At 40.5% G+C, this 13,386-nt stretch overlaps 1 protein-coding gene across 1 annotated transcript; it reads right to left on the minus strand.

The window, feature by feature from the left end:
- Positions 1 to 311: 311 nt before the first annotated feature.
- On the minus strand, positions 312 to 9,845 carry LOC130367459 (pinopsin-like). The gene is made up of 4 exons (XM_056569879.1): positions 9,518 to 9,845; positions 5,552 to 5,880; positions 3,904 to 4,149; positions 312 to 1,481 (listed from the first exon to the last, which is right to left on the minus strand). Exons 1-4 carry the CDS (start codon positions 9,843 to 9,845, stop codon positions 1,347 to 1,349), a joined length of 1,038 nt encoding a protein of 345 aa, XP_056425854.1. The 3' UTR covers positions 312 to 1,346.
- Between the last annotated feature and the right edge of the window lie 3,541 nt (positions 9,846 to 13,386).

Raw genomic sequence — 13,386 nt, forward strand, 5'->3', positions numbered from 1 at the left:
GTTGTAGTTCCCCCACATTAGGTAGGCAGTATAGTTCCGCCACATTTGGTTGGCAGTATAGTTCCCCCACATTAGGTTGCATTTCCCCTACGTTAGGTTGCAGTTCTCCCACATTAGGTTGGCAGTTCCCCCACATAAGGTTGGCAGTATGTTCCCCCACATTAGGTTGCAGTTCTCCCACATTAGGTTGTGGTCCCCCCACATTAGGTGCAGTATAGTTCCCCCACAGACATACAGCCTTCAGCCATATACAGTGTATGGCTGGAGGCTGTATGTCTGTGTACTGCCTCACAGTGCTCCATCCACTGCTCCTCCGGTCAGGGGTCATGATCTACTGTAGCAATTATTCCCAGGACCGGAGGAGCGGTGGTCGGAGCATCGAAGCTGAATTGTAGCTGGTAACTTACCATGATGTCCCTGCGTGCGCTACCTCCCGGTGGCCCCTGCATTTTTAAAGTTAACGTGGGGCCGCAGAAAGCTAACCGGGACATTCCTGTGTCCCAAAAAGATCTTTCGGGAAACAGGGATGTCCCAGTTTGCCCCGCCTAACGAACTATGACCACGTGCCCACAGAGGTCTACTCACACTATATGGTCTACTCATGCTGCCAACACCTCCACGCTGTGTCATTCAGCCACAATATGGTCTCCTCATGCGGCTATCACCTCCACGCTTTGTTATTCAGCAACTATATAGTCTCCTCATGCTTCAGCCACATTCAAGCTGTGTCATTCAGCCACTATATGGTCTCCTCATGCTGCCAACACCTCCACGCTGTGTCATTTAGCCACTATATGGTCTCCTCATGCTGCCAACACCTCCATTCTGTGTCATTCAGCCACTATCTGGTCTCCTCATACTGATGCCACCCCCAGGCTCTGTCATTGTGCCGCTCTGCGGCAGTGATTCAAAAAGTGATGCCTGTAATCTGCATATCATACTGAATAACAGTATTATTTCACTACCACAGCACACTCCATATGTGTGTTAAAACAAAGCAAAGCTCTCTACACCCCTACTGAGGCTCTCTGTAGTCCAGAAATAGCCGTTTTTAACATAGATTCGGCCGAATAGAATTTTTAAAAATTTCGCTCATCTCTAGTTATTAGTGTGAATATAATAAATGTGACAATTATATTATTCTTGAATAAAATGATGTTGTTTATTACACATAGTCATTTGTTGATTGTGTAGTTACGATTGCTGTATAATGACAAACTTAATTTAAAAAAATCTGCTTTATAAATTTCTCAACAGATCTAATATCAATCAGTGCAAATTGTATCAGTTTTACTGTACAAAACAGACAATAAATCATATTGCTGAATCTCATCATTCTGTGTTTACTAAGCTGGTGCAACTTGATTGGGTTTAGCAGGGGTTTGGCTTTCCACTGGTTCAGCCATAGAGATGGTAACTTCTTCTGGTGCAGACAGGTCAATGTGGCCACAAGTCAACAACTTAACAGCACAACTGCGGAACTGAAGAGAAAAGCAATGTTACACTTTGTTTTATCTATATAAGAGGAACCTGTCAGGTTGTTTTACCTCCCTAAACTGCCACCTTGCTTTGTCACCAGCCACTGGGGTGATGTACTTAAAGCCTTTAGGGGCTATGTAAAGGTATCCATAAACCTTATACTAAAGTTAGTTGAACTTGCTGGTGGGTTCAGCTGACTGTCTAAAGAGTATAGTGGCCTCCAAACTCTGGAGAGAAGCGTAGGGCATGCTGTATGTTTTTCCACCTGTTCAGGGATGGATAAGCTGGAGCCAGAGCAGTCTATCTGCAGCTTAGCCCTCCCCTTCAACACATGAACGTTCAACCATGCCGAATGTTCATGGGAAAAACTGGAGAGATAACTGCCAGCCGACAGACATTCAGCAGACAGTTTTTGAAAACTGTATAGGCACCTTTGGAGACCTGACTTCCTGACTTGTCTTTATATCAATAATTTTATAAATACTTCTACACTGGTAATAAACACAGATAATTTATTAAAGGCATTAGGTACAATGTGTATGAGTGTATGGATGTATGCAGTTTGCCTCCCCTGTAGGAAGCTTGCCCTGTGTAGGTAGGAGTCCCACCTGTAGACAGTTTGCTCACTGTAGGTAGCTTGCTCCCCCTTTAGGTAGCTTGCTCCCACACGGGTAGGATCCCCTGCAGCTAATTTTTCCCCTTTATGTTGTTTGCCCGCCCTGTAGGTAGGACCTCCTTGCAAATAGTAGACTACTTGTAGGTATTTCCCCCCTACCCCATGCAGGTAGGACCCCATGTAGGTAGTTCCTTTTTAAGTAGGACCCCCAGCAGGTCGTTTACCCCATGTAGGTAGCTTACTCCTCCCCTGTAAGTAAGACCCCCAGAAGGTAGTTTTCCTTCTGGAGGTAGCTTGCTCCCCCTGTAGGTAGGATTCTCCTGGGAGGCACTTACATTTTGTCTGCATCCCCATTCCATAAAACTTTAGCTCAACTAAAGGCTCTCATCTGAGCTATCAATCAGATCCAAACCATCCATCCCCCACGCCATTTCAACTAGGGTGTTGCCTTGAGCCATTTTTGTCACACAGCACATGACTTCTTCTAAGCACATAAAAGATTCCCATAAGTCTGCTGTTTTTTTTTTTTGTTTTTTTTTTGTCATTTTTTATTGTTCCGAAAGTTTTGTTTTTACTTATGTATTGCTCTATGACTGTTGGAGTCCCATGATATGGACATTTGAAGCTTGATGTAGCCGAGGACCCACTGCCCCAGATCTGCTCGACTCTAGTTCTCACCATATGTTCCTAAAAACCCAGGAGATGTTTGCATGATTTTTTACATGTACTTCATACATTGTGTATGCTACTGAATGTAGCTTTCTCGATGTGCGAAGTGCTTTTATTTTACCTGAGCACAATGTATGTACTTTTCTAAATGCTCCTGTTAATAAAGTTTATTTACAAAACTAAAACTGTAGCTCAGTTCCCCATCCTTGTCCTTTGGTGTGCTTGCTGGTTATACTTATAGATTATATTCTACAGAATAGCATGCAATGTCAAGCAGCTGCTTCTAAGGCCAGCAGGATATTGTCATGTATCAGAAGAGGCATGGACGCAGGACAGGGACATAATGCTACCCCTTTTTAAAGCATTGGTATGGCCTCTCCTGAAATATGCTATTCAGTTTGGGGTACCAAATAATAAAAGTTATAAAGCTGGAAAGGGTACAGAGACACGCAACTAAACTAACAAGAGGCATGAAACAGCTTAGAGGAAAAATTTAAATAATTACATGTGTTTAGTCTTGAGAAGAGACGTTTAAAGGGGGATATGATAAACTTATATAAGTATATAAATGGCCCATACAACAAATATGGGGAAAAACTGTTCCAGGTAAAACCCCCTCAAAGGACAAGGGGGCACTTCCTCCATCTGGAGAAGGAAAGGTTTAGTCTAAAGTGGCAATACACCTTCTTTACCATAACAACTGTAAATTTATGGAACATTCTACCTCAGGAACTGATCACAGCAGAAACAGTTGAGGGCTGCAAAACAGGGTAACATACATTACTAAAACAAAATAACATTAATACTGATGCAGAAATATATAATTCCTTCCCCTTCATTCACCCATACCCCTTCCCTTCACCCACTTGGTTAAACTTGATGGACATACGTCTTTTTTCAATCGTACTTACTATGTAACTAGGTAAAACCAAAGAACAGGAGGCGAAACACAGCTACAGTTTTACACATAAGGGCCACAGACAGTGTAAAGTGCCATCGGTTAGCAGCACTCCTATTGCGGCACACCGGTTGAAAAACACTCGTCTACAAAAATGTTTTCTAATACATATAATCTTGGTAAAAGTTGTAAATCCTATATTACAGCAGAGGTTTAGGTAAAGATAATATTGTGTCATTACCTGTTTGTTTAGAAAGAGATAGATGATTGGATTGTAGACAGGACTTGTCTTAGCCAGGTATGTTGGCAGAGTTGCAGCCAGAGGAGAAATATATAAGGTGGGTTTAATGACGACAATAAGAGCAAACACTGTATATGGCAGCCAACATATAAGGAAGGCAATCACCATGAAAAGTACCATCAATACTACTCTTAGCTCTTCTGCTCTGTTTGTCTTTCCCCCATGATCCTCTATTTTCCTGTTCAGCTATGGGAAAATAAACACAATAAATGGTTATACATTGTTTCTATGTCTCAGTGCTTAGATCTAAACGTGCAAATTAAATTTGGCTGTTTCTGTTGCCATAGCAATGACAGCAAAGTGTTATAATCATTCATTCAATCTTGTTTCATACACATCAGTGGAAACTTCATATATCTTTGTCTACATATCATTTGTACTTTTGTTGCGTTTTCTACATCTTTAACATGAGAATCTACTGAAGTGCAGGGCTTGAAGCTAAATTGCTGCCCTGTGGGGTCCTGATAGACTGCCCCCTTACGCGAGATCCATCAGCTTCTACATGAATGTTTCATTTATTTAAAAAAAAAAAAAGAAAAAAAAGTTCTGAAGCACCTGAATTCTGTAATGCCCCCACTGGTGTGGACCCACTGTGCCGCAAATGGTAGCCGGCTAGGCAGGCAGAATGGGGCAAAACTGACACAGCGCCAGACACAGCAATGCTGATAATGGTGTTTATTAACAAAGTATGGTACATACGGAACAAACAGGCACAGATCAGGAACCAGGAACAGCAGACAGATCAGGCTTCAGGACAGGTAAGTTACAGAGACCTAGCAGATCACAAACAACAAACTTGCTGAGACCCAGAACAGCAGGTTTGGCCTCTATAAATAGGGAGTGCCTTACACAGATTGAAAGGGGCACGACTAGGGATCGCACACCAGCTCTATAAAAATAGCTAGTGCTCACAGGCGACCCCTAGTGGACAGAGCAGCAAGACACACAACAGACCAGAATGTCGCACGTCGCTGGTAAGAACAAGGGCACTGGTATGCTGGTGGTTGCCAAATAGCAGCATTACAAATGGCTCTTATACTTTTATGAAGTCACAAAATTCTATGGTGACATATCATATTCTTAGAATTTAGAAGGGGATCCACACCAGATTATTCTGCTGGGTTCCCATATGCCCAGTGATCCAGCATAGTGCCCGCCGACATGCACGTGCTGAATCATAAAAACGCTTCAAGCTACAATTTTTAAACTGCCAAAACTACGCTGGAGGACAACTTTTTTGGATGATCTATAGGTTGCACTGTTATGCCACATTACAGCCAATTAGTGAACAGATGTCACGTCAGATACAAAAGATCCAGCTTGTTGCATCCAGTATTCCCAATCAGGACGGCTACTGACTGGCCTATATGAATCTGGCCTTAGGATCCTGTTACTCTTTATTATTAACATGATAATGATTAAAATTAAGATATATCATAATACAAGACTAGCAGCTGAAGATGAATACTGTTCTGTTTTTTTTCTTTCAATTAAATATCCAAACCTATATTCTAGTTTTGTGCAATGCATTTATAAACATGTATGAAAAAAGGTTAGTAAAACAGTGTTGCTGTATATGACACTATACCTTATACAATGAGAGCACTATACTTCCATATGAAAATCCAATTATGGTTACAGGAATGATGAAACAGGTCAGAAAGTAGGCGATCAGATAACTGTAGTTACTCCAGGACCTCTCCTCCCAGCCAATTGAGCAAGAAGTCTGAACACCTTCAGGTCCATATGAACTCCAGCCGAATAGTGGTGCTATTGCCCATACAAGACAGAAGAGCCAGATAAATGCCAGGCCTTGATAACCCCTCTGAGAGCTGAACTTCAATGCTCCTACTGGCTCACAGACCACATTGTATCTTTCGTAGGCTAGAATCGTCAAGGACCAGAGGGACACAATTCCTATAACATAATGGGATCATTGAAAACACAACAGTTAGAAAATAGTTTATCTTGTTTAAATGTATAGAATACACAGTTTAGTGAACTTAGTAAGTTCAGTACTATATATTGGAAAATAAGTCGCCACTAGAGGGAGCATATATACTGAACTGTATGCAGAAAGGCTTTAATTGAGCAGCCTGGAAATAAAAGCCTGTAATAAGCACGTAAGGTTTAAAAATACATAAGAAAAAACTTGCACATAACAGTATTGTGTTGGACAGTAAGTCATATGTGCATTTTCATATAGATATTATTCAGCATGTCTTTCTAAGTTATATTTTTACAGATAATAGCTATGTATTTCTTAAATAATACTGCCTTGTATGTTCAAATGTACCTGTCATTCAAAAAAAAAAAACATTTATCAAAAGCATCAAAAGTATGGATGGGTTAGGGTCTGAGTCTTCAGACCACCAACAATCTCTCTATATATAGCCGGGGAAAGTATGCAGTTATGTGGTGATTCTTTTTTTTATTTGTTCATTTCTTTATTTTTTGTTTGTTTTATACTGACATGGACACGAGAAGTACAGAATAGTATGTAATAGCTAGAATTGACACTGTGCCAAAGAAAGTGTATAAATTTTACAAAGTTTTACTGTTATTTTGAAGAACTTTTGATTTGTCAAAGGTTTTGATTATATGGGGTCTGGGTGTTCAGACCCACACGGACAATAAGAAGCTGCTCTCTCCATCTCACTGTCGGAGACTGGCCCTATAGACTTACTATAGAATCTGTTTCCTGCAGCAAGAGTGAGAGATCAGAAAGCCAGGAAGAGAAGCTTCTCCCGATCCATTCTTATGATCGGTGGGGATCTGAACACTTAGTCCCTGACAAATCCAATGTCTCTCTTTGAAATGGTAGTGTGATGGCTACTGGCACTGTTGAGGGTTCTGCAGGGTATATCACATGGCAGATCACATGGCAGGGTGGTGAACCAACACAAATGTTACTCTGTGAACCCCACAAATATAAGTTGGGCCGATGCATCTTTGTTGCTGTGACAACGCCCAGGCCAATCAGAGGGCATGGGCGACAGGCCAATTACCTGTGGCCTGTCAATGTGGCCTCAGCATCCACTCCCTTCTTAGGTTGGATATATATATATATATATATATATATATATATATATATAGTCAGTCTGTTACTCCTTTCCTGTGTTTGTTTTCTTTCTGCACTAGCTCCTAGTTCAATCTAAGCCGTGTATGTTGACCCGATTTGTCTGTTTTTTATATTTCTACAGCGAGCACTCTAGATTTGGATTCAGCCTGTCTGATCACCTTTGTATTGTTTGTCTGTTTAGACCCTTTGTTTTGTATCTACTTCTTTGCCTGTTAACCCATTGTGTCCTGACCTGCTTTTCCGACTTCTTTTCAGTGTTTGTTTATTGTATTGGACTTTACTATTCCTAAAACTGTAGACAAGTATGAGGTGGGCACCCCAAAAGGCGGGGACAGTGGTCTAGGTGAGCTCAGGGCTGCATTTTCCCTGGCCAACCTGACACCAGTTCTGTATTACTGTGCATGTGTTTATATAGGCCCACATATATGGAAGGGGAACAGAGCTACAAGGCTACAAAGCGGAAAAGTCCGGAAGATAATTCATATAAGGTGTGTAATGTATGCTGAGTATATTTCTTAGTGTCTAGTCTTATTCTGTATGTATAGATGCTACACAACAGGCTTGCACACTGTGCATAAATTTACGGACAGTCTGCAAACAAAGTATCTTTTCTGCTATTTATAGTGCCCAACAAATAAAAACCCTATAAAGAGAAGGATCTGGAATAAAGAGACTGTCCAGGAGTAAAAAACTGAAAATAAATACCTGGTAAATTCTACAGCATTGATGCTTCTGTTGTTACCTGTAACTCTTTGTTTACAGTTAGTATGGCACATCATCATTGCCGAGCTGTAATGTAAACAAGGCATTGGCGCTGGAGTGGTGGATGATGTAAGAGATGCTGCCATATTCTTTATTTTACTGCAGGACTACCTCTTTATTTCTGGGGTCTTTGTGATTCAAGGGCATTATGTTGAGAATGTAATGTGGGGACATTGAGGAAGAAGTGAGAGTCCATAAAAATGTAGGTTAGTCTGTTATGTTTATTTAGAAAACTTTATAGTTTTGACAACATGGAATTACAGATAGGTAGTTATTTTTGGTTCAGTATGTATTTTACAGTCTGGGCAGTCACCAGATTTGGTGGTCTGAGGTATCTATCCCAGAACCAGGGGTTTGTATTTAGTCTGGGGCAGAGTCTGAACAAAGAACGTGGTGGCATACTCTGATAAGACAAATGGTGCCCTCCCCCGATAAGTCATGAACATTTGAGACCCACCAATGGCACCTCTAGAGGCTATAAAGATATATGTGCTTGCCTCAGAAAACACATTTATATCTATATATCCCCAAACAATATTCTTGATTTCATGTAGAATATTATATTACAATGAATTAAAAGCTACACATTCTTTATTAATATCTTATAGTGCTGCAGTGATCTTCTTTCTGCTACCTATGGAAGCCACTGACTCAGGCTTACCACTTGCCTGCACCATATCAACGGTTATCTTGTTGTGTAGCTCCTCTTCGATTGTCTCAAGAACAACATAGCTATAAGACATATTATTTCACCAACAAACATAAGAGGGGCCTAGCCACAAGGGGAAGGGCCACCACTAGTTTACGAAATATACATATATATAGCTATAAGACAACAAACAGCAGCACCAGTCAGATTGGTGATGGAATGCCGGCTAGTACTAGCAGCACTGACACCTCTCTGGGTCTCCATCACTGCTGTGATCATGTCTACAGTGTCAGTAAATAGTGACTGATCATAATAAGAGTGCCAGGGGTGGGAATAAGTGGAGCAGTGCTACAACAGTGAATGGACCCTCGGGGTCTAGGCTTTATTTTGGCTCTTTATTAGTTTAGGAGCCTGTATGTAGTAGTCCATCCAGCCTGCCTATTTATCTCAGGATAGATAAATGTTTATCACAGATTTTAAGATTAACAATCCCAACACATGGATAAAAGAAGGATATTTATTGAGATTCTAATAAAATGTCAAACATAAAGTGTAGGATAAAATGGAAAAAATTGAAAAATACAAACAATCTATGTGCTTCTGGCTGCTTTAGCCTTAAGTTTTGATCTAACTATCATAACATAACTAGTCACCTCTATCCATCACATTTGTTTCATGATGAATAGCCCAAGAGTGAGCTTTAAAACAATTCATATAGGTATAAAGGAAAAACATCTATTATAATAATAATGTAATATTATACATTAAGGTAAGTTTATTTAGTTTTGCTGTGGAGGATTGTTTGACCAAAATGTCGGACAGGTGAGCTGACCGCCCTAAAATATGCATAAAGGCTACTATTACTGATGGCCCATCCTCAGGATACCATTGTGTCCGCTATCCTTAGAAAAAGCCATTGAGTGCTGATCAGTTGGTTGCCAACAATTGTTTATGTTTAATAACAGCGTTTTTACATCTGACATTAATTGTATCATTTACAATCAGTGTATTTACTATACATACTCTTTAAAAAATACACACAAATATTTTTGATAACTTACCAAAATAGTTGACAGCAAATCCTTGGAAAACACAGAATTTTTCACCCAGGTAAAAATAGCCGTGGTAATTGGTACTGACTACTATGGTGGTTCCACACAATGTCATTAATAGGTCTGAAAAGGATAGGTTCAAAATAAAAATATTTATGGGATTGCGGAGTTGTGGATATTTTAGAGTTATTAAAATCACTAGCAAATTATTAAAAATGGAAAATACTGCATTCAAAAACATGAGAAATGCCAAAATGCTATATCCAGATCTGGGGAATATTGTAGGCTTTGCCGTGAAGTTTTCGCTAAGGTCAGCTGTAGTTATATTGGAATACATTTTGAGCTATATCTCCTTTCTTCCAGACTTGATGGCATTCAGGATGTTACAGCTTCTTGGTCTTCTTACTTCTCAGTGGTTATGTAAAACTGCTTTTAGGTTTATTGTTTTGTATGGGATAAAGAACTGATACATGTGTTAATTAAAGTAGCATATGTCCCCATCATCTCCATCTTATTATGGGCACTTGTATTAGGATCTTACTTAATCAGATTATATATAGACTTCGGGAGGGATTCATTTAATAACTATATAGCATATTACTCTTCCATTCAAGTTGGCTAAATGTATTACATAACGAGTTATATAAGGAGGGAGGGCATGGGGAGCAATCTCAACATGGGGTACAAAGGGGCGCACTTTTACTGTGTGGTACATTATTACCAACTGGGGCACAACTACTGTCTGCAGCACAATATGGTGGACTGTTTAGTACTATCAGGCTATGTTCACATGGTGGAAAGCAGATTTTTGGCAGTTTTGCAGATTCTCTGTGGAATTTGTGTGGAATTGATGCTGAATTTCTTATGCTGAACACAGATTCTGGATGAAATTCCCATTGACTTCAATGTTTCCTCCTGATTCTGCATGGAAATTCTGCCATATAAACTTAGAATTATTTGTGGGGCAATATCAGGTATACAGCTTTTCAAGGATGTTGTGTGGCACTACTTTTTTGGCAAAAATATATCTGTTGTACAGTATTTGGGGTGCTAGACAGTAGATACAGTAATAGTAACAAATAGGGTGGCAACAGTCACAGGGGGTTTGGGTATTGGTGGGATGAGGAGTTTGTGTAAATTGGGAAAAGGAACATGTGACATCTCAAGAAGACAGACATTATATGGGAATGCATTGATTTTTTTTGTGTGATATTCAGACCTCTAATTTACTACTTGCCACACTATTGGGGCTGAAGATCCTGGCTCTGTCACCCCTTCAGGTCTGCTGGGGCTAGTAGCTACTGCAACTTTAAGAGAGAATTGGCTGCTGGAAGGTAGGTAGCATAGTGCTAAGTGCCCCACGTGAACATGTCCAACATGCTGCAGCGAGACAACCTGCCTGAAGGACAGGATTGTGAGTAACTCTGAGGCAGGCCCATCTTTAATTTTGATTGGACTCTGGGCAAGCAATTTTTTAGTTTCCTCACATTAATTAGACATAAATCCTACAAAAATCTAGCACCACAGAGGTATGCTGCCCCATATAGCACTAAACACAAATCCTACAAAATAAGGGCAGACTATACAAAATTATGCAAAATCATGATCTTTATTAACATATAGACATACAATGTAAAATATAAAAAAAATTCAATGCAACAACAAAACAACTGCAGAAAAATGGCAGATAGGGAATTGTACAGAGCAACCAACATTTTGCTCGGCAAATAAACATACAAGGGAGTAAAGTGACTACGCGCAGGTGCAATAAATGTTACCGGGCTATATTGGTATACAGGGTAAAAAAGTCTATATTGCACAGTCCCCAATGTAAACCGAACCAGTGGATAAGCAAAAAGTTCATATACTGTAAACAAAACAAGTAAGTAGCCACCACTAAGTATCAGAATCCTACTCCCAGAGGGCCCATTAGCCTACCATTCCCCCAGCCACTACCTGCAGGTTTAAAACACGTTAGGGCGGTATCTTCACCTGCAAATAATGGCTGCAGGTACTAAATGGGGCCTTGAACAGAGAGATGTAACTATGGAGGCATTGCAGATAGGGGATGAGTTTAACCCCTTAAGGACCGGAGGTTTTTCCGTTTTTGCATTTTCTTTTTTTGCTCCTTGCCTTTAAAAAATCATAACTCTTTAAAATTTACACCTAAAAATCCATATGATGGCTTATTTTTTGCGCCACCAATTCTACTTTGTAATGACGTCAGTCATTTTGCCCAAAAATCTATGGTGAAGCGGGAAAAAAAATCATTGTGCGACAAAATTGAAAAAAAAAAACGCTGTTTTGTAACTTTTGGGGGCTTCCGTTTCTACGTAGTACATTTTTCGGTAAAAATGACACCTGATATGTATTCTGTAGATCCATACGATTAAAATGATACCCTACTTATATAGGTTTGATTTTGTCGGACTTCCGGAAAAAATCATAACTACATGCAGGAAAATTAATACGTTTAAAATTGTCACCTTCTGTCCCCTATAACTTTTTTATTTTTCCGTGTATGGGGCGGTATGAGGGCTCATTTTTTGCGCCGTGATCTGAAGTTTTTAACGGTACCATTTTTGCATTGATAGGACTTATTGATTGATAGGACTTTATTCATTTTTAAATGGTATAAAAAGTGACCAAAAATGCACTATTTTGGACTTTGGAATTTTTTTGCGCGCACGCCATTGACCTAGCGGTTTAATTAATGATATATTTTTATAATTCGGACATTTCCGCACGCGGTGATACCACATATGTTTATTTTTATTTTTATTTACACTGTGTTTTTTTTTTATTGGAAAAGGGGGGTGATTCAAACTTTTAATAGGGGAGGAGTTAAATGATCTTTATTCACTTTTTTTTTTCACTTTTTTTTTGCAGTGTTATAGGTCCCATAGGGACCTATAACACTGCACACACTGATCTTCTATGCTGATCACTGGTTTCTCATAAGAAACCAGTGATCAACGATTCTGCCGCATGACTGCTCATGCCTGGATCTCAGGCACTGAGCAGTCATTCGGCGATCGGACAGCAAGGAGGCAGGAAGGGGCCCTCCCGCTGTCCTGTCAGCTGTTCGGGATGCCGCGATTAGCCGCGGCTATCCCGAACAGCTCGACTGAGCTAGTCGGGAACTTTCACTTTTAGCCGCGCGGCTCAGCTCTGAGCGCGCGGCTAAAGGGTTAATAGCGCGTGGCGCCGCGATCGGCGCTGAGCGCTATTAGAGGCGGGTCCCGGCTTCACTATGACGCCGGGCCCACCGTGATATGACGAGGGGTTACTGTGTAACCCCGCGTTATATCAGAAGAGCAGGACCAAGGACATACCGGTACGTCCTTGGTCCTTAAGGGGTTAAAGCATACCTGACAGATCCCACAAAAAAACAAAAACAAACTGTTATATGTTACTCAGTACCTAATCCTGATCATGTACATATAATTTTTATGTCTCTAATACCCATATTTCACTAAAAAATTGAATATTAACATTGCTTGCTGTCTTTTCCATTCCCTCTTTTGGAGGGGGCATATCCCTCTCTTACCTGCACTGTCCTGACTCAAATTTCACCCTCACTCTGCTGACTAACTGCTGGAGCCTGGCAGCTCTGCTCTGTAACACTTTTGTGGTGACCCACGGTGATGGCAGGACCACGGGGTGTAGCGGTGTAGGTAGAGGGGGCAAGATGGTACTAACCCCAGGGGCAAGGTGTTGTTAACCCCTAATGTCCGTGACGCCAGAGTTTTTTTGGGTACCGGAACCACACAACCGGTATTTGTGCTATTTCAATGGCTAGGCAGTGAAAGGAGAGTCCACAACCAAGTTATGGCTTAATGGAGGCTTTACTGAGTTAAATCAGGTGTTATTATCTT

Source organism: Hyla sarda, chromosome 4 (genome assembly GCF_029499605.1).
Source record: "Hyla sarda isolate aHylSar1 chromosome 4, aHylSar1.hap1, whole genome shotgun sequence".
NCBI lineage: Eukaryota > Metazoa > Chordata > Amphibia > Anura > Hylidae > Hyla > Hyla sarda.

Coding starts and splice junctions, on each gene's coding strand:
- LOC130367459 (XM_056569879.1), bottom strand. CDS start 9,845: ATGTATTCCAATATAACTACAGCTGACCTTAGCGAAAACTTCACGGCA. Junction 4,150..5,551: donor TAGTGCTCTCATTGTATAAG/GTATAGTGTCAT, acceptor ATTTTCCCATAG/CTGAACAGGAAAATAGAGGA. Junction 1,482..3,903: donor ATCTCTTTCTAAACAAACAG/GTAATGACACAA, acceptor TTTTCTCTTCAG/TTCCGCAGTTGTGCTGTTAA.